Below are 20,618 nucleotides of genomic sequence, written 5' to 3' on the forward strand. Positions count from 1 at the left end.
TCACTTACTCATTTAGTAGTTAGGGAGTAAAAGGCACCTTCTAATTAAATCCACATTTTGCATTGCCCCTTTATTTTGATGTAACCAAATTTTAGAAATCTCATCACAAAGATAGAATTTCACGGTCAAGAATTAAATGCAGTAGCAATCTAGAAATCCACTGGGAAAAAAAACAAAATTAAATGTAATGAGGCATTATCTAGATTGCATTAAAGCTAGCTGCAGATAACAATAATGATGGAAAGGTTGATTAGCCCCATAGGAACGTGAGTATTAAATAAACTAATTAATTAATTATAAAAATAATATATGATGTTTCTTTATGTAAACTGAGCCATGTGCATTGATAGGTCCATGAAAACTATGAAACCAACTCCACAAAGACTTTCTTTAATCAAAATTTCTTAATTACAATGTACACCTTGCAACTTTTGAATAATAACAATACTATGCATTATTGCTCTTTACACCAAAGGGAATTTTTATTCCAATACCCCACCACCATATATCTTTTATTGCCAACTTCAATTCAACTTCCCATCCAATTCAAGAACAATGCATGGCTCTTTGCCCCTCCAACTGCTTTACCATCCCATCATGCATCCATCTTATCTACTCACACACATAACCTCACATCACGGTAATCTAACCATATAAATATGTAACTCTGAATAGGAGGTCCGATCCATCAATTTGAAGTTACATATATATTAATTTACAGAATAATTAACAAGGTAAAAGAAAAACGAAATTTCTATGGGTGATTTTTAACTTTGAATGTAATTTAAGGAGGTGTTGAGTAAATACAAATTGTGATTATTAGGCAGAAAAGGGTGCCCTATGAGGAATGCCTTTCCTTCTCCTTGCATTAGAATGAGGAGGAGGAGGAGGCGTGAGTGGGTATATGTCATGTTGTGAACCTTCACGCAATTGTTCTCCCCCTTTTGAGCCTTCACCTCTTTGCATTGCCATCTCATTCTTGGAATCTATTGTAAAGCTTGCATCTCCATTCCTCTTTATTCCAACAAGCTAATTATGCAAAATAAAGAAATAAAATAATAATAATAATAATAATAATAATAATAATAATATGAAAAAAAAAAATTAAATTATGTAAAGTTGAGCAGCATGTTTAAGCAATACCGCATTGTTTAATTAATTAGAATAATATATAGATTGATTTGCCTAAAAAAGAAAATTAACAGAGCTATGATGGTGACCATGATAATTTTATATAGGTGAATGATGTGTACATGCACTACATTTCACCACAAAAACAAATGGAGAAAAAAGGATGATAATTATGAGAATGGGTTGGTTATTCTTGAAAAGGATGGCATTGGTCTAGAAAATATCAATATGGCTCTTGCATCTTGTCTCTCTCTATACATATATATATATACATACATACATACATATATATATATATATATATATATATATATATATATATATATATATATATATATATATATGCAATGTAGGCACAAACATGTGTACATACATACATTTGTTATAATCTTTAAATTATAACAACGAATATTATATAGTGTAATTGATGAAAGGGGTTGTATTGATTATGTTTTTTCACTACTGGAAATTATGGAATTTTCGACCACCTGAAAGTGATCTTGAATCAAATTGATACCAAAATGTGGTCGGAAATAGCAACAAAGGTTTTTTCGGATACCAAAAGTGGTCGGAACAAGGCTTTCGACTTGATTTAAGATCATTTTCAGGTGGTCGGAAATTTCATAATTTCCAGTAATGTTTTATGTTATCCTTACTTGAATTCGAGCAAATAATTGCCCAATTATCCGTGCAGTGCGCGTGCAATGTACGTGCAATGCGCGTGCAATGTACGTCCGATGCACGAATAATTTTTTTTTGTTATATATTTAGATAATAAAATTATGTACGGTATTAGTTTTAAAGATTTTAATTTTGGTAGGGCCTTATTTATTTATCCGAACAGGGCCACAAAAATCTAAAAACCGGCCCTGTTAACATATGTAGACAATATAATGTGAGAAATTGCATATAGTTTTGTCTACATAAATATAAATGCAATAAAAAATTCATAAATAGATCTGACTATCTATCCAATTAACCCTAGCTAGGTTATTATATCTTGTAAAAGCATGTACTAGTTTGAATTGAATAAATGAATTGAAGATGCATTCTATTCACCACAAGATAGGTAGATCTAAAATTATATTAAAGATTCCATCTTATTATTATGTCCCAATTATTAATTAATTAGTCAAGTCATTATATTGCATATGATATGTTGATGGTGATGATGCATGCATGCATGTATGTATGTAAATGAATATGCTACATGTATGCCTGAAGTAAAGGATTAAAAAATGAGAAGATCAGAAGAAACAAATTAAAAAAGAACAATGTAATAGAGCTAGTAGCATTCAAAAAAAAAAAATTAAAAAAGAAAAAAAAAAGAAAAAAAAAAAAAAAGGATGTGTGCATAGCAATGTAAAGAAGAATGAATGGATGAGAAGATGAGATGATGAGTGCTGACCTTACACCCCAAAGAACAGAAACGAAATGGATCCAAGAGGGTTCTTCCACAGATTTCACAAATGTGAGAAGCAACTCCGCCTCCTCCTTTCCCACCATTATTATTATTATTATTATTGTTCTTGGGCTGAGGCCTCTCGTTCAAGAACAAAACCCTGGCGCTGTTTATCACATACGTCTGCACTGCGCTGATATCCAACACCCTCTCAATCTCCGATATCCTCACCACATCATGGTACGACGATCTCCGTATCTGATCCAATTCAAATCCATGCACCCGGCCGCCGGAATATTCAAGAAAATTAAACCAAGATTTCATATATACATGACTGAATTGATCGAAACTGCAACAACTACTACTACTGGAATATTCATTCTGACCTGAATGACTCGGTGATCTTTGTGTTTGGAGGAGCGGCAGTAGAGGCAGAAGGCGGCGGCATTGCAGCAGTCAAGGCAGAAGAGGTTGCACTCGTTCTTGGCGGCGGCGGCGTGGCTGCGGCACGGGGAGAAGAATTCCGCCGTCTTCAGCAGCGGTTCCAGCCACGGAGGAATTAGCGCCATTATATATATTATTATTGCGCTAGCGGTGCTGCTTCTGCCGCTCGCCCTGCACCTTCAATAATCCAAAAATAAAAAGGACCACGTGATCGAGGTCAAGAAAAGCAGCGTATAGTAGCCAAAGTGGACAAAACTTAATTGGGCAGCTGGGTGAACTTTACCATTACGATTAGGATAACAATGTGGTTTAATTTTTCTTGGTGGCCGGCCGGCCGGCTAGATTCTTGTAATTTGTAATGATGGTAGAGAATCCAGAAAAATGTGTAGGCGAGGAGGATATGATAGGATGAAGAATTGAAGATGGAGAAGATGATATGGTACGGTGTTTTATTTGCGTGCAGTGGGGGTTGGGTTTGTTACGTTTGGAACTAACGCAAACAACACCAGATGAGGCCCAACCTAAACAATAAGTAATCGCTTCGCTTCAATAACTAGCCTTAGCGGGGGGACAACAACCAAATCAACATTAAACTAATGTGACACCTCAACACCTTAGATTATAGGCAGTGGCTATGATTTCTTATCAGCCGCCGCCGCCGTTGGATTTCGATCAGTTCATGTATATATGAAAAATGTATGTTGTTTTCCTTCATCCTTTCAAATTCAAATTTTGCTAAATATTCATACAATTTTACATTAACTCTATTTCCTTTATAATTAATTAATGTACAAAGAGTTTAAAATGTTAAATAATCAACAAAATCCATTACTTATCAACAAATGTGTTATTCAAAGTATATTAATTAGTAAATATAATGGTCCAAATTCAATCAATGAATTGAATGCCACATGCCATTTAACATTAATGATAAATCATAAGAAATATTTAAAAATAATAATGCAAATACTCTAATATATATATATATATATATATATATATATATATATATATATATATATATATATATATATATATATATAGAATGATAAATATTTAAACCACATTGGATGTTCTTTGCGTAGGCACGGCGGTCGGCCACTGCGCTACGCCTAAGCAAAACAGCCGTCGCGGAAACGTCATCGTCGCAATTGCCTTGAGTAGCTTTCACACGTGTCGCCATATGAGTGGTTAATAGGATTGGCCCCACGAGATGGTTTCTTGTTGCTAGTGACGTATGGATCCAGGACGAGGAAGAAAAAGAAAGAGAATCATAGCAAACTGCCCCTCCATTTCTTAATTAATTGCGCTTCTGGTCCGAAGAATTCTTAGGTACCACGTCTTGTCGGAAGTGGGAACGCGTACATTTTTAATTCCGAGTTATATATATAAAAAATGAAAGATAAAATTGTTTAGTAAATATGACAATCACTTATAAAATAAAATCATTTAAAATTATTGCATAAAAACAAAGGCATCGTTTAAAATGTCCCAATTTTTAGAACACAAGAATATTTCGGTTCAAACAATTACCATTTAAATAATATTCTTTTCCCCATTTTATCTGTCATACTCACTATTCAATGGTCAAACCAACTCTTTATTCTTTGTTTATTTTCTTTAGTATTATTTACTTATATTTAAATTTTATTTTTTTTTTTGTATTTAATAGTACTTTTAGAGTAATTTTTAAATATATAAATTTTATATATACTAATACTAAACTTAATATTATGAAAAATTAAATTAAAAATAAATTCAGTTAAGTCTAGTTAATTGAACTAGACACATAAAATAGGACGGAGAGAGTAACATATTATACTTCTAAACAAATAAAGATTACACATTTTAATGATGTGTAACTAATTAACTTGTAAGAGATTACATTATCACAAGGAATTTTATATATATATATATATATATATATATATATATATATATATATAATATGTTTATAATAATAGGGTCGAAAACTTCTTCCGTCTAATGTTACTTATAACTCATCCATGCTAGCTAGTAGGATTTTGATCAGAGCCGTTCCATTAAAAATAGGAGCCCTATCTAATAGTTTAATTTGGACTTTCATTATTTTTGTTCTTACATACAATCTAAAATAATAGGCTAAATTGCAAAGACAAAGACAATAATAGAGAGACAAAAACATGGGGGAGAGAGAGATTTTTTTTAATATTTAAATTTTGTTGCAAAAATAGCATTAAAATGACATTTTAAGTGGCTATTTTGTGGTACAATTATCAGTGGGGTCCACTTCTGAAATGGGACGGATCAGAGTGGATTCAGGTTCTTCGTAGTGAGACGAAGAGATTGATATATTGTATGCTCAAAACAGATAATGGGTGAATGTGATATTGATTCTCAAAGTAGACCCATTGAGTTGGAAAAATGAAGGAAAAAGATGAGCTTTTGTCCCATATTGATTTGGGAAGAGGATTTGCCTCACTATTTATACAAGAGTCTTTTAGAAACTTATTGAATTGTACAGCATAGAGGCTTTCTCTTGAGCACAAGGGGGGTGGGTGCAAATCAAATTCTAAATTGAGATTAAGATTGAAAAGGCTTGATTTAAGTCAAACTATTTCTTCTTCTCAAAACTCTGCTCCTACTCATTTCTTATTTGTGTTCTGCCCGTGCTCTAGTTTGCCAACAAGAACACACATACAGAAACTGTTTCTTCTTCTCAAAACTCAGCTCTTACTCCTTTCTTATCTACTGTGTTCTGCCCGTGCTCTAGTTTGCCGGGTTCGTTCGTTTGGGTGCTCAAACGTCGAACCGTAGTACGTTGTATCCTGGGAAGCCTGTTTCTTCTTCTCAAAACTCAGCTCCTACTCCTTTCTTATCTACTGTGTTCTGCCCGTGCTCTAGTTTGCCGGGTTCGTTTGTTTGGATGCTCAAACGTCGAACCGTAGTACGTTTTATCCTGGGAAGCCTAGGCCACAACGCTCCTAGCACTTTTGGGAGGTGTTAAATAAAGTTTTAAGAAAAAAGGGCACTTCGCCCTACTCGTACTAACCCCTCTTCCTTTCTTTTCTTCTTTTGCGTTTTAGGATTATGCTTTAAGCACAAATCCGTTGTTCTATATATTCATATATATAGTTGTTGGTTGGAATATATATATATATATATATATATATATATATATATATATATATATATATATGTATATAACGGTGGGGTCTGATTTATATATATTTGTGTGTATGTATATATTTCAGATATATATCCAATAATATTTTATATATTTTCGTGTGTATATATAAATATTATTTTGGGATATTAAATCGACTTTGGTTCATTATTTCCCAACAACCTTAAAACCTTATCATTTTTTATAATGAGCAAGTCGATGGATTCCAAGAGTATTGGAACCGTGAATGTTGCTCGTGGTACAAATTCAAATGGTCGGAACGGCAACGATGTTGCACATTCCGTGATGCAGGTTGACGGCAACAACGTTGGAAATGATATTTCCATGGGAGTTGCGAAAACACACGATGGTGCTCTGGAGAACTGTGATTCACGAACCGGTAGACCAATGGCTGGTAGCACACAATTGGTACCTATTGTGTTTCCTAGTGGATCGGCTGAAAGCCACGAAGGATCCAATTACGAGAAAAACACAATAAGATTGTTGGCTAAGTTCAAAACTCAAAACTTTAGGCAAAAATTGAATAAATTAAGATTAATAAATGGAGTCGATGAACTATGAACCTGAGGCATGCGGGTGAAGACAGAGCTGGTAATGGTTGAACACAAGGCTGCGCAGCTACGGACGATTGAAGCTTGAAGATGAAGCTGGCGAGACAGCGAGTTAGCGACTGTTGTGACGGTGTCTGGTGGGCGGTGGCGACTAGATGGAGCGCGAGGTAGAGGAGAGAGGACAGAGGCGACAGAGGAGAAGAGCGTCGGCAGGGCGTAACCGCTTAAGAAGAAAAAAAAACTGTGCAGAAGAAAAGATGTGAAAAATAGAATAGTAATTTGTGAAAAAGAAATGATGTAATAGTTTGAGAAATGACTATCCAATGACATGTAGTACATGTCATTGGATTAGTTAGAAAATAATTTGAATTTATTAGTTGGGAGATAAATTTTGATGAAGAGTTTGGGTATGTGTAGGAGTTGAAATGACAAACCAATGACATGTAGTACATGTCATTAATATTTTTTGGATTAGTTAGGAAATAATACAAAGTAGAAATGTTGTTTGAATTTATTAGTTCAGAAATAAATTTGGATGAAGAGTATGGTTGTGTGTAGGAGTTGAAAATTAAATTTAAGGTGTAAGGATTTAAAATGATAGTTGAAAACATTTCAAAATTGCTAAAATTATTCAGTTTCAGCTCCACTGTAGTAATTTTCTTAATTTTCAGAGTCGTAATTTATGGGATAAACAAGAGTTGAATGTGTGTAGGATTCTCCTATTTCATAATTTATGTGTGCATGCTGTTGATGAACTGGTCATAGAGGTGAAACTTTGGAATAATGACCAGAGATCGAGTCTCACCAGTGGCAGTGTGGGAGCAACCTCTCAAAGTGAGGGGGGCTCCTTGTGCGCAGTGAGCACCGGTCTAGCCTCTATGGTTCATGTTCGGTTGAGTCACCATGATTTACATCTTCCCAAATGCTCTGTCGGGCTGGGGTTGGGGTTCAGCCTTTTGGATTTTCTTATTTCATAATTTATGTGTGCATGCTGTTGATGAAATTCTGCTTCAAAATTTTTAATGTGTCTTGATTGAGAAACTAACTCGATTATTTCTTCAACCAAAATTTCTAATTTTTCTTCTTCAAAATCTATTTCCAATTGTTCTTTTAATTTGTCTAATACAAATTTTTCTTGGAATATGAAAAATTTTAAATACTTGATAATTTGTTTTATGAAGTCTGGGTAGGGAAATTTTTTGAGTAGATAATAAATTTTTTTGTTAAAATTTGAAATATTTATTGTATATTCAAGAAATTCTTTATCTTTAGATTTTTCATCTAAGTAATATGTCGTAAATATGTTTCCAAAATTTCTTTCAACTTGAAAATTTTCATTGTTTCCAAAATAATCTTGAATAATTTTTTTTTTCCATGTTTTCAATTTTTTCTACAAATTGTCTTTTCCGCCGGCATTGTTTTGAGAATTTATATTTCAAAATTTTACTTTTCCAAACAGTTTTTAAAGCTTTGCTCCTTCTTCTTCTTCTCTTTACTGCTGCCAGATATGATCTTTCTTCATCTTATCAGTTCATGTTAATTTTTATGCTTACTATTTAATCATATTTTATCTAAAACCCTCACCTTTTCACCCCTAACCTACTGCCGGATTTCTCCGTCTACAATCCTAACAACATCTATGAACCTTATTTGGGTACTCTTTTCGCTTTTTGGTACTTCTTCCCCAAAGGTTTTCTAGACTACATGGATTGCTTCGGCTCAAACAGGATCTACGTCTATTGGATAAAAATATACATATGATTAAAAATAAGAATAAAAACTAACACAAAGTAAGAAGATTAAGTTCGGATCATACCTCTTAGTAGCAATTTGAAGAAGTTGGAGCAAAGGAATTTAGTGTGAGAATTTAGAGCGTATGAACAAAGGGGTTTTCATTAGGATGCATAAGGTAGATGATTGTTGTGTGTGTCTACGGAGAGATCTAGAGCGTATGAACAAAGGGGTTCTCATTAGGATGCATAAGGTAGATGATTGTTGTGTGTGTCTACGGAGATATCATCACACCTATTTATACAACAGATTGAAGGTTCTAGGATGTACAGCTAACTACTATCTACAGGATGAAGATAAGAACGAATCTTATCTCATCCGCTACTTTGTACATATGTTACATTTCTCACATGTTGTAATAAAGATGAAGATAAGAACGAATCTTATCTTATCTTTTTACAACTCAGAGATAAATTGGATAAGAACGAATCTTATCTTACCTTTTTACAACTCAGAGATAAATTGGATTTATCTCTTGGAAGGGACAGACCCCCATTCCTTAGCCATGAAGTCTTTAATTTTGTCTGAAGGTTGGGACCCATGTACAGTATGGGTACCAATTTTCAAAATAGCTGTCTTTTCAAATTTTCATCAATAGCCTTTTTTCCAAAATTACTGGCGTAGGAAAACTTCCTTGGTCTTGAATTTGTTTTCTTCATCATTTTTAGAGTAACAGATCTGATGAAGAATTTCTTGAATGACGGCTTGCACTGAAATTTCTGAGCACTTCTTTGTGCTTCCTGTATGTTTGAACCAGCTTTGGTCTTGGGTGCTCAACTTGAAACGGGAAGAAGAACTTGGATGCTATTGAAGATTCACAATAGATTTTTCCTTGTTCGTCTTCTCTTAAAATGTTCATTGTAGCAAACTTTGTCCTGGTCCATCCAAAATCATTTGCTAGAATTTTTGCCCGGACAATTTCCAACTGTCTTTCCATAGGGTCTTCAATTTTAATCATTTTAATTTCAGAATTTTCTTTACAAAATTCTTGATATTCATCATCAATGTCTTGGAAGAAGATTTCCAGTAAATGATATGCTGGAATTTTTCTTTCAAAATCTGGGTAGAGGGAATTGAATTTTATCAAGAAATTTTTTCTCACTTCTGGAATTGTGGTTTCAAATGTATCTGATAAAAGTGAGACAAAAAAGGGTGAATAATCTTGAAAGTGGTGGAGAATTTATAGAGTTTACCAGAACATGCTTGATAAGTGATGGAATTGTGATTGGATAATCTCTAAATTTGAAAGGTTTAAAATTTGGAATTAACAGATTTGCCTTTCTAATGGCAGAATCTAATTTACAAAAACATTCATTTTCTTGGTTTTCAAGACAATTTGTGTATTGGCTTTGGCAAATTTTGAAAATATCATAAGAAAATTCCCAAGTGGTGGAAATTCCTTTAGATAGAACTTGGTTATTGGTAATTTGGGCTAAGCAATCTTGAAGAAGGATGAATGTCTTTAAATTTACTTCTTCAGCAATAAAAACAGGAGTTCTATGTCTTGAACTTGATTTCCTAATTATGCCTAATTTTAATAATTGTTCAATATGCATTTTAAATTCTTCTTGTTCCCAATTTCCATATTTAAAATTTGGTGATTTTATTGTGATGTTTGGGTTTATAATTTCTAATTTACAAATTGTTTTATTTCTTTCCCAGAATTTTGTAGGATTTTCTCCTATAATTTCTTCTTTTTCTAATTCCTTTATTAATTGGTCTAAGTCATTGTTTTTTAATTTTCTTTTAAAGTCATTTGTATCTATTAAGTTTAGGTTTAGTTCAATCCCTTCTTTTAAATTTAGATTCTTAAGAATTTCTTCCTTGGTTTGTGAATTTTCTTCAATTTTTAGAAAATTGCAACTGCACTTTTCTTGGTTACTAATACATTTGCAGTCTTCTAATTTTTTAAATGTCTTTTGTTCAAGGATTGTAGGTTTGAAATTTGAAATTATAGGTATTAAAGAGCAGTTTTTACTGATAGTTAAATAATCTTTATTTATGATTATTTGTCCATTGTTGTGAAGAATAAAGTCTACTCCCATGATTATAGAGATTTTGTGGTTGTTTAAATTTTTAACCCAGATTTTGGGCCAGTGATATGTATCAGACTAATTATTACAATTGGTTTGAAATTTTACTTGTAAATTTTTTAATTGTGAGTTTATAGCAATTTTAGTACCATCAAATGTTATAATAATAATAATAATAATATTATTATTATTAGTAATTAAACCAAGTCAAAGAATTTAATAAAAACAAACATGGGTGAGTCATGTATGTTAATGTAGAACATGCCTAGATTATAGGAGTAGTACATGGAGCATTAGCTTCCTATTTATTAGCTTTCTCTTAGTATAAATATGTGGTGTATTTTCATTTGTTAAATCATCCCAGTGAATAAACATTATTCATTCTAATCTTCCTCTCTCTCTTCCTATTTATATATTATTATATATAAATACATAGATATATTATATATAATATATATATTATATTTAATATATCTTACATTTGGTATCAAAGCCAGTCAATTCAACCTTTCAACCCCGAAATATTTCCCGTAGTGAAATATGACAACAAATTTCAATATTGTATGGTCGGGTCCCAAATTGGACGGGAAACTCGATTACAATTATTGGCAAATTATGATGTCCACACATTTGCAAGCTCAAAATCTTTGGAGCTTTGTTGATCCCGGTCTACCCGAAGGAGCTGATGCAGCCGCTATACGGCGAGATAAATTGGCCTTGGGTCAGATTCACCAAGGTGTTCATTATTCCATTTTTGGGCAATTAGCTCGTGCTCAAACAGCAAAACAAGCTTGGGACATCTCAAAGGTGTCACACAAAGGAGTCGATTGGGCACAGAAGTCTAAGTTGCAGTCGTTGAGAAGGTTGTACGATAATTGTGAGATGACCTCTACAGAAACAGTAGATGCGTATTTCACTCGTCTTATTGATATGGTGAATAAGATGAGGCTATATGGAGATACGATTGAAGATGGTGCAGTGGTTGAAAAAGTTCTTCGAACTATGCCGATGAAGTATGACCATGTGGTGGCTTCAATAACAGAGTCACACAAAACCGAGCTCTTATCAATTGCAGAGCTGAAAGGTATGGTAGAAAGTCATATTGACAGGATTGCATCAAAATCGGAAGAACCACTAGCAGAAGAAGCTTTGAAGAGTCAAGTCACCCTTAATGTGACTGGCACTAATCAAAGAGGTGGAGGATGTGGTAGAGGTTGTGGAAGAGGAAGAGGAGGTTCTGGTGGAAGAGGTCGTGGTAACTTCAACCAAGGAGGAGGACGTGGTAACTCCAACCAAGGAAGAGGTGGAGGTAATACCAAACAAGGTAAATTTCCATTTCATTGCTACAATTGTGGCAAGTATGGGCACAAGATTGCAGATTGTTTGTATAATGAGGACAAGAATCGTGGAAATCAAGCAAATATTGCTGAAAACACTACTGAAAAGTCTGGTGAGAGTTCTGAAACCTTACTTTTAGCCAGCGATAGTTTTTCTGCAGATAAAAACATATGGTTCTTGGATACTGGGTGTAGTAACCATATGTGTGGGAAGAAAGAATTATTTTCTGAACTGGATGAATCAGTCCGGTCTAAAGTGACATTTGGCAATAAGTCAAAGGTGCCAATTTTGGGAAAAGGTAAAATCTCTATTCAGTTGAAGGATGGTACTCACAATTTTATATCCGATGTGTTCTATGTTCCTGAACTACACCAAAATTTGTTGAGTTTGGGTCAGTTGTCAGAAAAATGATATAAGATACATATTGCTCAGGGGTGTTGTACCATTGAAGATGCTAAAGGAGTTTTGATTGCAAAGGTAAATATGTCACAAAATCGACTATTTCCTTTGAAAATTAAGCATACTCTCCTTGATTGCTTTAATTCTGAAGTTTGTGATGATAATTGGTCATGGCATATGCGGTTTGAGCATTTTCATTTCTCTGGATTAAACTATCTTGCGAGAAAGGAACTTGTTTCTGATTTACCTGTTGTGAATGTCCCTGATCGTATATGTGAGATTTGTGTGATTGGGAAGAAGCATAGAGATCCCTTCCCTATGGGCAAGTCAAGGAGAGCTACAAAACAGTTGGAGATTGTTCACTCAGACCTGTGTTCGTTGGAGGTTACCTCACATGGAGGTTGTAAGTACTTTATTACTTTCATTGATGATTTCAGTAGGAAAACATGGGTTTACTTTCTGAAGCAAAAGTCTGAAGCATGTGATGTTTTCAAACAATTTAAGGCTTTTGTTGAAAAGCAAAGTGGTTATGAAGTTAAAATCTTGAGAACTGATAGAGGTACAGAATATATTGCTTGTGATAATTTTCTGAAAGAAAAGGGTATTCAGCACAAATGACAGCTAGATACACTCCACAACAAAACGGAGTGGCTGAGAGGAAGAATAGGCCAATCATGGATATGGTGAGGTGCATGTTGAAATCCAAGGATCTGCCTAAACCTTTTTGGGCAGAAGCTCTTGCTTGTGCTGTCTATGTGTTGAATAGGTGTCCAACTAAGAGTGTCCGTGATAAGACGCCCGAAGAAGCTTGGAGTGGGAGAAAACCCTCTATCAAATATCTCAAGGTTTTTGGATGTTTGGCATATGCCCACGTGCCGGATCCATTGAGAAAGAAGTTGGATGATAAAGGTGAGAAGTGCATATTCATTGGTTATAGTGACGCTTCAAAGGCTTATAAACTATACAATCCTGAAACTAAGAAGGTTGTTATAAGTCGTGATGTCACTTTTGATGAATATGGTGCCTGGGATTGGTTAGCTAAAGATGAAAGTTCAGTTGTTATTCCTGTTGTTGAAAATATTGTTTATGAGCAACCGATTCTAGATAATGTCCAGTCTCCTTCACAGCCAGAACCGTCAGTTCGACGATCTTAGCGCGAGCGCCACTTACCAGCTCGCTTGCAAGATTATGTTTTGGGTCGTGATAATGACCTGTCTGATGAAGAGATTATTCAATTTGCTCTCTTTGCAGATTGTGATCCTTTAACTTTTGAGGAGGCTGCTACAGAAACTCATTGGCTTAAGGCGATGGATGAGGAGATACGTGTCATTGAAAAGAATGGTACCTGGGAGTTCACAGATTTACCTCCTGGGAAGAAGCCAATTGGAGTCAAGTGGGTTTACAAAACGAAATACAAGTCAGTATATCCAACTTGAGGACGAAGACATTTTTTCAAATTGAAGAAGGAAATTGGGATGACCAATACATCCAACTTGGTTTAAAGGAGGCAATGTTATAATAATAATAATAATATTATTATTATTAGTAATTAAACCAAGTCAAAGAATTTAATAAAAACAAACATGGGTGAGTCATGTATGTTAATGTAGAACATGCCTAGATTATAGGAGTAGTACATGGGGCATTAGCTTCCTATTTATTAGCTTTCTCTTAGTATAAATATGTGGTGTATTTTCAATTGTTAAATCATCCCAGTGAATAAACATTATTCATTCTAATCTTCCTCTCTCTCTCTTCCTATTTATATATTATTATATATAAATACATAGATATATTATATATAATATATATATTATATTTAATATATCTTACATCAAATTGTGTTGAGAAAACAGGTGGCACTTTAACTATCTTTTGTTTAATTTCTTCTGGTAAGATTCTCAAGTCTATTGTAGATGAGGTTGCTCCCGAGACTACTAAGATTGGTAAAATACATGTTAATCCATGTATTATTATTTTTCAAGGAATTACAATTTGAATTAATTTTTCAGTGTTACAAATTAAAGGTATGGGAGCAGTACAAGTTTCTGCTTTTTTTGTGTTGATAATGTTTAGCTCTTCTTGGGATAATTGGGTGAATTTAAAATTTCTTTCTTCAGATATTTGTTTCCCTTTTTCTACCAAAATTATTAGTTTATGTTGTTTTTCTTCCACCATATCTAGTCTTTTTTCTAAATTGATCACTCTAGTTTCTAATTGATCAATCTTATTTTCAGGATTTTTTATTGTGTTAATTTGTTATGAATTTGGAATTTCTATCTCAAAATGCTTTTTAATGCAATTTGATCAAATTTGCTTCATACATGTCTGGCACTTCCACCTTTTATTAAAAGTTGGATACCAGTTACATTTGTGACACATAATATTGTCACTTCCTAATTTAAATTTCCAATTATGTATGCAATTTTCCATTTAGAAATGATTAAAATTATTTAATTTTTCTAAAGGGATTCCATTGTTTGGAAAATTATCTTCTTGAATTTCAACTTCTGCAGTTTCCATTCCTTCTAAGGAACAAATACTCCAAATTTTAGATTCACTAGAAATATCAGATGTTATTTCTTCCAAATCTTCATTTATTGTGGAAACTAAATTTGATTCCTTGGTAAATAAATTTTGTCTGTTTGGACAGACAGAAGATAAATGTCCAGGTTTGTTACAAGCAAAACAAGTAACTGTTTTCTTGTATGTTTTATTAAGATTGTATTTTCTAACATGTCTTGTCTTATTTAGGTAGGGTTTTCTTGCATTTTGTTACAAATAGTATGAATTGTATGTATATATCTCTTGAATCAATTACAAAGGATGAACTCCTATATATACAAATTGTAAGATAAAGAAAAGGAAAGAAAATCAAAGACAATTAATGAGGATAATAATCAACCAAAAATACAAAGCTAAATATATATTAGAATATATTCGTTAGAATATATTCGTTAGAATATATACGTTAACACCTCCCCTCAAACTCAAGGTGGGATAGTAGAAGTCAACTTGAGTTTGCGCAGTAAAAACTGAAACCGTCCAGGGAGATGAGCTTTAGTAAAAATATCTGCTGATTGATCTTCGGAAGAAACATAAGTAAGTTGCACAGTGCCATGTTTAATATGTTGGCGAATAAAATGACAATCCGTCTCGATGTGTTTGGTCCGTTCATGAAATACATCATTATGGGCAATTTGAATTGCACTCTGATTATCACAATGAAGAACAGTAGGCGAGGATTGTTTAATACCCATATCTTCAAGTAGCCATCTAAGCCAAATCAATTCAGAAGTAGCATCAGCAAGTGCCCGATATTCAGATTTAGTGCTAGACCGAGAAGTGACTGTTTGCTTTTTACTTCGCCATGAAATAAGTGAGTCGCCCAAGAAGAAACAGTAACCAGTGGTTGAACGACGATCAGTAGGGTCTCCAGCCCAATCAGCATCAGAGTAGGCAGACAAGGTTAATGAGGAGTGAGCAGAAAAATGAAGACCGTGCACAAGAGTACCTTTAACATATCGTAAGATACGGAGCACAGCAGTAAAGTGAATTGTACGAGGAGCTGCCATAAATTGACTTACTACGTGAACAGCATAAGAAATATCCGGACGAGTTACTGTAAGATAAACAAGGCTACCAACCAGTTGCCTGTATAGTGTAGGATCAGCAAGGGGTGTGCCATCAAAAGGTGTTAATTTAACATTTGTGTCCAATGGTGTAGATGTAGTACTAGAATCTGTTATACCAGCCCGTGAGAGTAGATCAGCTGCATATTTAACTTGAGATAAATAGTAGCCATTAGAAGTGGAAGAAACTTCAAGACCTAGAAAATATCTAAGAGGTCCCAAATTCTTCATTTCAAAATGTTGATTAAGATAATGTTGGGCATCAGAAATAGCCCTGGAATCATCACCTGTAATAATCATATCATCTACATAGAGTAACAAGAAAACAACACCCTTGTTAGTATGGCGAACAAACAAGGCAGAATCGTGAGGACTAGAGGTGAAACCAAATCGTGCAATCGTGGAGCTGAATTTTGCAAACCATGCACGAGGTGCTTGTTTAAGTCCATATAGCGCACGCCGAAGTAGACAAACTTGTTGAGAATTATGAGAGTATCCAGGTGGGGGCTTCATATAAACTCTTCATCAAGATCGCCGTTGAGAAAAGCGTTCTTAACATCCATCTGGAGAAGAGGCCAACGTTTAACTGCAACAATAGCCAAAAGACTCCGAATAGAGGTCAAACGAGCAACCGGAGCAAATGTTTCCTCATAATCAATGCCATACTCTTGAGTATAGCCTTTGGCCACCAACCGGGCTTTATAACGTTCAACAGAGCCGTCTGAGCGTGTTTTGATCTTATAGATCCATTTACATCCAATAGGAGTTTTACCTGAAGGGAGCTCTACGAGGTCCCAAGTATGAGTTTTCTCCAAGGCTTGAAGTTCTTCCAACATTGCTTGCTGCCAAAGAGGGTTAGTACTAGCCTCTCGATAAGAACTAGGTTCTTGTAAAGAGAGAATAGTAGAAAAACAATGATAATCTTTAAGGTGTAAAGGAACTTCTCTTACTCGTGTTGAGCGACGAAGAGGAGGAACAAGATCATCAGAGGAAGCCAAATCCGTAGATACAGGAGCAGATGGCAAGTCAGAATGAGCCTCACTAGGGGAGTCTGTAGGGAAAAACTCAACTGTAGGTGCAGAGTTAGATTCAGGAGGGAAACTAGCAGAGGAGTTTGTAGAAACTAACTTGGTTGTAGGCAGACGTGTAGATAAAGTGCCAGAATCTGTAGGGAACAAGTCTCTGGAAGAATCAGTAAAAAAGGGTTGGGAAGTAGACAAAGAATCGTGAAATTTGGACAAAGTAGAGAACATTTTGTGTTCCCAAAAAGTAACATGACGAGAAATACGTAGCCGACCAGAAATAGGATCCCAACAACGATAGCCTTTGTGCTCTATCCCATACCCAAGGAAACAACAAAGACGAGTACGAGGTTCAAGTTTGGTATGTTCATGAGGAGGAATAAGAACAAAGCAAGCACAACCAAAAGGTCTAAGAGTAGAATAATCTGGGGTCTTACCATACAATTTTTCAAAAGGAGACAAGTTCTTTAAAACAGGAGTAGGAAGACGATTAATGGTATAAACTGATGTGAGAGCCGCTTCACCCCAAAATTTTTCTGGACAAGATGCGGAAAGGAGTTGAGCCCGAACAGAATCTAAAATATGTCGATGTTTGCGCTCGGCTTGGCCATTTTGTTGAGAGGTATGTGGACAAGATCGTTGGACAAGGGTTCCTTGTGTTTTCAGAAATTGGAGAAGGATTGAATCTCGATACTCCATTGCATTATCCGTACGGAGAATTTTGATAGGATAAGAAAATTGGGTTTTAATCATAGTTGCAAAATCAATATAGGTCTTAGGCAATTCTGACCTATGCTTTAAAAAATATATCCATGTAAATCTTGAATTATCATCAATAAATAAAACAAAATATTTGTATCCATTCACAGTAGGAGTTGGGGCTGGACCCCAAATATCAGAATGCACTAAACCAAACGGAGTGTCACAAATAGAGATATTATTATGAAAAGATAAAGCAGGTTGTTTAGCTAACTGGCAATGTAAACAATTAAAGGTTTCAACTTTGGAGAGTCCTAATGACCCATTAGAAACTAAAGTTCGAAGTTTAGTAAGAGAAGCATGACCAAGACGGAGGTGCCATTGATAAATGGAAGGAAATGTGGTAGAAGCAGAAATCTGCCTGGAAAGATGGAGTTTAATGGATGTGAGCTCAAATAATCTACCTATCTTGCGACCTGTCCCAAGAATCTGGCCTGTCTGAGGATCCTGCACCTGACAACCATGAGAAGAAAGTAGAGAACATTTTGATTGGACGGGAGACCTCTTCAACTCCAACACTCTTCATGCGTTGAGACCATAGGGTATAATTGGTACCATCCAAAATCGTTCCAATAGGACGGGAGACCTCAACTTTATCCATAGAAAAGAGGGAAGAACCAAAATGAACAATTGTTCCAAGCAAACTTTAAACCGGAGAGATGACGAAAAACCAAATTTTCCAAGCAAACAATAAACCGGAGAGGAAAAAAATAATAACCAGAAAAGTAAATTATTATAACAAGTTGGCAGAGAGGACAAACTCTGTAGCCTCTATCCTCTCTTGGTCTCCCCTTGGCGTCACTCTTCTGGAACTGAACAGCAAAGAATCACGGAACTCTGCTGGAACGTGTTGGACTCCACAAATCGGAAGGAGAATCACGTACGGCACAACGGAGAATCAGTACGGCACAACGGAGAATCAGTACGGATTGGAAGGAGACTCACGGAGAAAGAGAAGATTTTCGATGACTCCGTACGCTGGACACTGCAGGTCGCGGCTTCGAATACGTATGCTGAAGACAGGGAGCTCCGGTCGGCAGTGTCAAGAACAGAAGGAAAAAAAATTAAAGGCTATGATACCATGTTACAAATAGTATGAATTGTATGTATATATCTCTTGAATCAATTACAAAGGATGAACTCCTATATATACAAATTGTAAGATAAAGAAAAAGAAAGAAAATCAAAGACAATTAATGAGGATAATAATCAACCAAAAATACAAAGCTAAATATATATTAGAATATATTCGTTAGAATATATACGTTAACACATTTGATTTTCTCAAATAATTTCTCTTAACATAATTTTTCTTTTGTTTAGTTTGTTTTCTTTGGCACCCATCATCAGGATGTTTTCCATACTGTTGAGGAGTGTAAATTTGTTTGCAAAAGCCTACATTCTTTTGTTTTAATTCTTTTTGAATTTGAATGTAAGTGCATTTTTTTAATTCACTAATAATGTGTTGAATTCTTATTCCTATATTGTCAAAAATATCATTGGCTTGTAACAATTTCCATGATTAAGGGATTTCTTTACCCAATGGTCCGGGTAACTTGGTAAAAAGCCTTTCTCCTAATTCTGGAGAAAAATAATTTCCTGAAATACTTGCTAGAGCATAAAAGTCTTGGAGGAATTCTATTACATGATTCTAATCAAATAATTGAATTTGTTCCAAGTCTCTCATAGCTTCTGCTTGTCTAATTTGTTAGTCCAGTGTTGGCATCTCTGCCTGTGATAATTCTGTGTATCAAATAAGCAAAATTATGTATATTGCTCCCTTGAGCAATTAATTCCGCTAATTTGTCTAGAAAATTTGTTTTAAAGGCTTCCCATGCAGCCCTAACAATATCTCCCAGATAATTTTCAGCAATTTTGATCATTTCATCACCTTCTGTGATATTGAAATGTCTACTTTCAAAGTCTCTAATCATCATGGCAGTCCATTGCTCTAAATAATTATCCAATAATTGTGGATGAATATTAGCAATGTTTAAAATTATAGGATCTTTTCTCAATATTTGAATTTCATGAGGAGTTCTTTTTCCCAAAGTTCTCATATTAGGATTATTTTGGTTGTAAATTTGACAGGTAGTCTAGGAGGATGTCCTACTAGGTAAGCCATCTGTTCAGGGGTAGCAGATGGATAATATGAAGATGTGGCAGTGTTTTTATTTGTACTAGTTTCTGCTGTATTCATAAAACTTTTTATGGAATTTTCTTCTAGACTCATGTTTTCTTCTTCTTCAATTTTTTTTCAAAATTTTGTTTTAATTTGTGGATATCATTTAGATATTTTTCTAGTAAATTATATTTTTCTGAATTTCTCATTTCCAATTCTTGGTTTAATTTTTCCATAATTAATTCATCATTTTTAATTTTTTTGAAATCTATCATTATAATAAAGCAGTAACTTTCTACCAAAAATAGTTTCCCGCCTATACTATACTCCGTCGTTTTAAGCATTTAGTTATATGTGTCGAATTAATTGTGTCCACATGACTTTTGGGTTTCCAATGTGCATTATCCGACTACTATGTTCGGATACCAAGCAAAATAAATAGACTTCTACTAATTCAAGAGTTCTAATGATAACCTAAACCTAAATAAATAAATATAAATTGATTTACAGTACATATATACACCTACAGACATACAGATAGACACATACATATTTTACATCTGTATATATAGCATTAAATGCTTCGAAATAATCAGCTATTGATTGTGCTCTTGGAAAGTGAAAGGTTTCCAGCCAGCTTCATGCTTCCAAGAAAATATTCAAATTTCAAAATCTAATTTTACAGTCTATAGAAACCTTTGTTGATATACATCTCCACTCCCCATTTGTCCATCTCTCCTGTTCGAAGTACCTGATTAGTAGTAAACCATATATAAAATCTCTGCAGTACATTTTTGTTAAAGCCTCTAGATATTGAAGAGCAATAGG

At 34.4% G+C, this 20,618-nt stretch overlaps 1 protein-coding gene across 3 annotated transcripts; it reads right to left on the minus strand.

Moving 5' to 3' along the window:
• Positions 1-364: 364 nt before the first annotated feature.
• On the minus strand, positions 365-3,458 carry LOC109174895 (uncharacterized protein At3g50808-like). 3 transcript variants are annotated; one of them, XM_019324133.1, is made up of 5 exons: positions 3,261-3,458; positions 3,136-3,154; positions 2,920-3,105; positions 2,540-2,791; positions 365-1,029 (listed from the first exon to the last, which is right to left on the minus strand). In XM_019324133.1, exons 3-5 carry the CDS (start codon positions 3,100-3,102, stop codon positions 820-822), a joined length of 645 nt encoding a protein of 214 aa, XP_019179678.1. In that variant the 5' UTR covers positions 3,103-3,105; positions 3,136-3,154; positions 3,261-3,458; the 3' UTR covers positions 365-819. The 3 variants fall into 3 exon arrangements, with proteins under 3 accessions (XP_019179678.1, XP_019179676.1, XP_019179679.1); XM_019324131.1 differs by lacking the exon at positions 3,136-3,154 and having other exon boundaries at positions 2,920-3,114; positions 3,222-3,458; XM_019324134.1 differs by lacking the exon at positions 3,261-3,458 and having other exon boundaries at positions 3,136-3,210.
• Positions 3,459-20,618: the final 17,160 nt, after the last annotated feature.

Source organism: Ipomoea nil, unplaced genomic scaffold, assembly GCF_001879475.1.
Source record: "Ipomoea nil cultivar Tokyo-kokei standard unplaced genomic scaffold, Asagao_1.1 scaffold0672, whole genome shotgun sequence".
Classification (NCBI taxonomy): Eukaryota; Viridiplantae; Streptophyta; class Magnoliopsida; order Solanales; family Convolvulaceae; genus Ipomoea; species Ipomoea nil.

Excerpts from the sequence above, each read along its gene's own strand:
- LOC109174895 (XM_019324133.1), bottom strand. The coding sequence starts at position 3,102 with ATGGCGCTAATTCCTCCGTGGCTGGAACCGCTGCTGAAGACGGCGGAA. Across the intron at positions 2,792-2,919 it reads AAGATCACCGAGTCATTCAG|ATACGGAGATCGTCGTACCA; the intron begins GTCAGAATGAAT and ends GAATTGGATCAG. Across the intron at positions 1,030-2,539 it reads TCTGTTCTTTGGGGTGTAAG|CTTGTTGGAATAAAGAGGAA; the intron begins GTCAGCACTCAT and ends TTGCATAATTAG.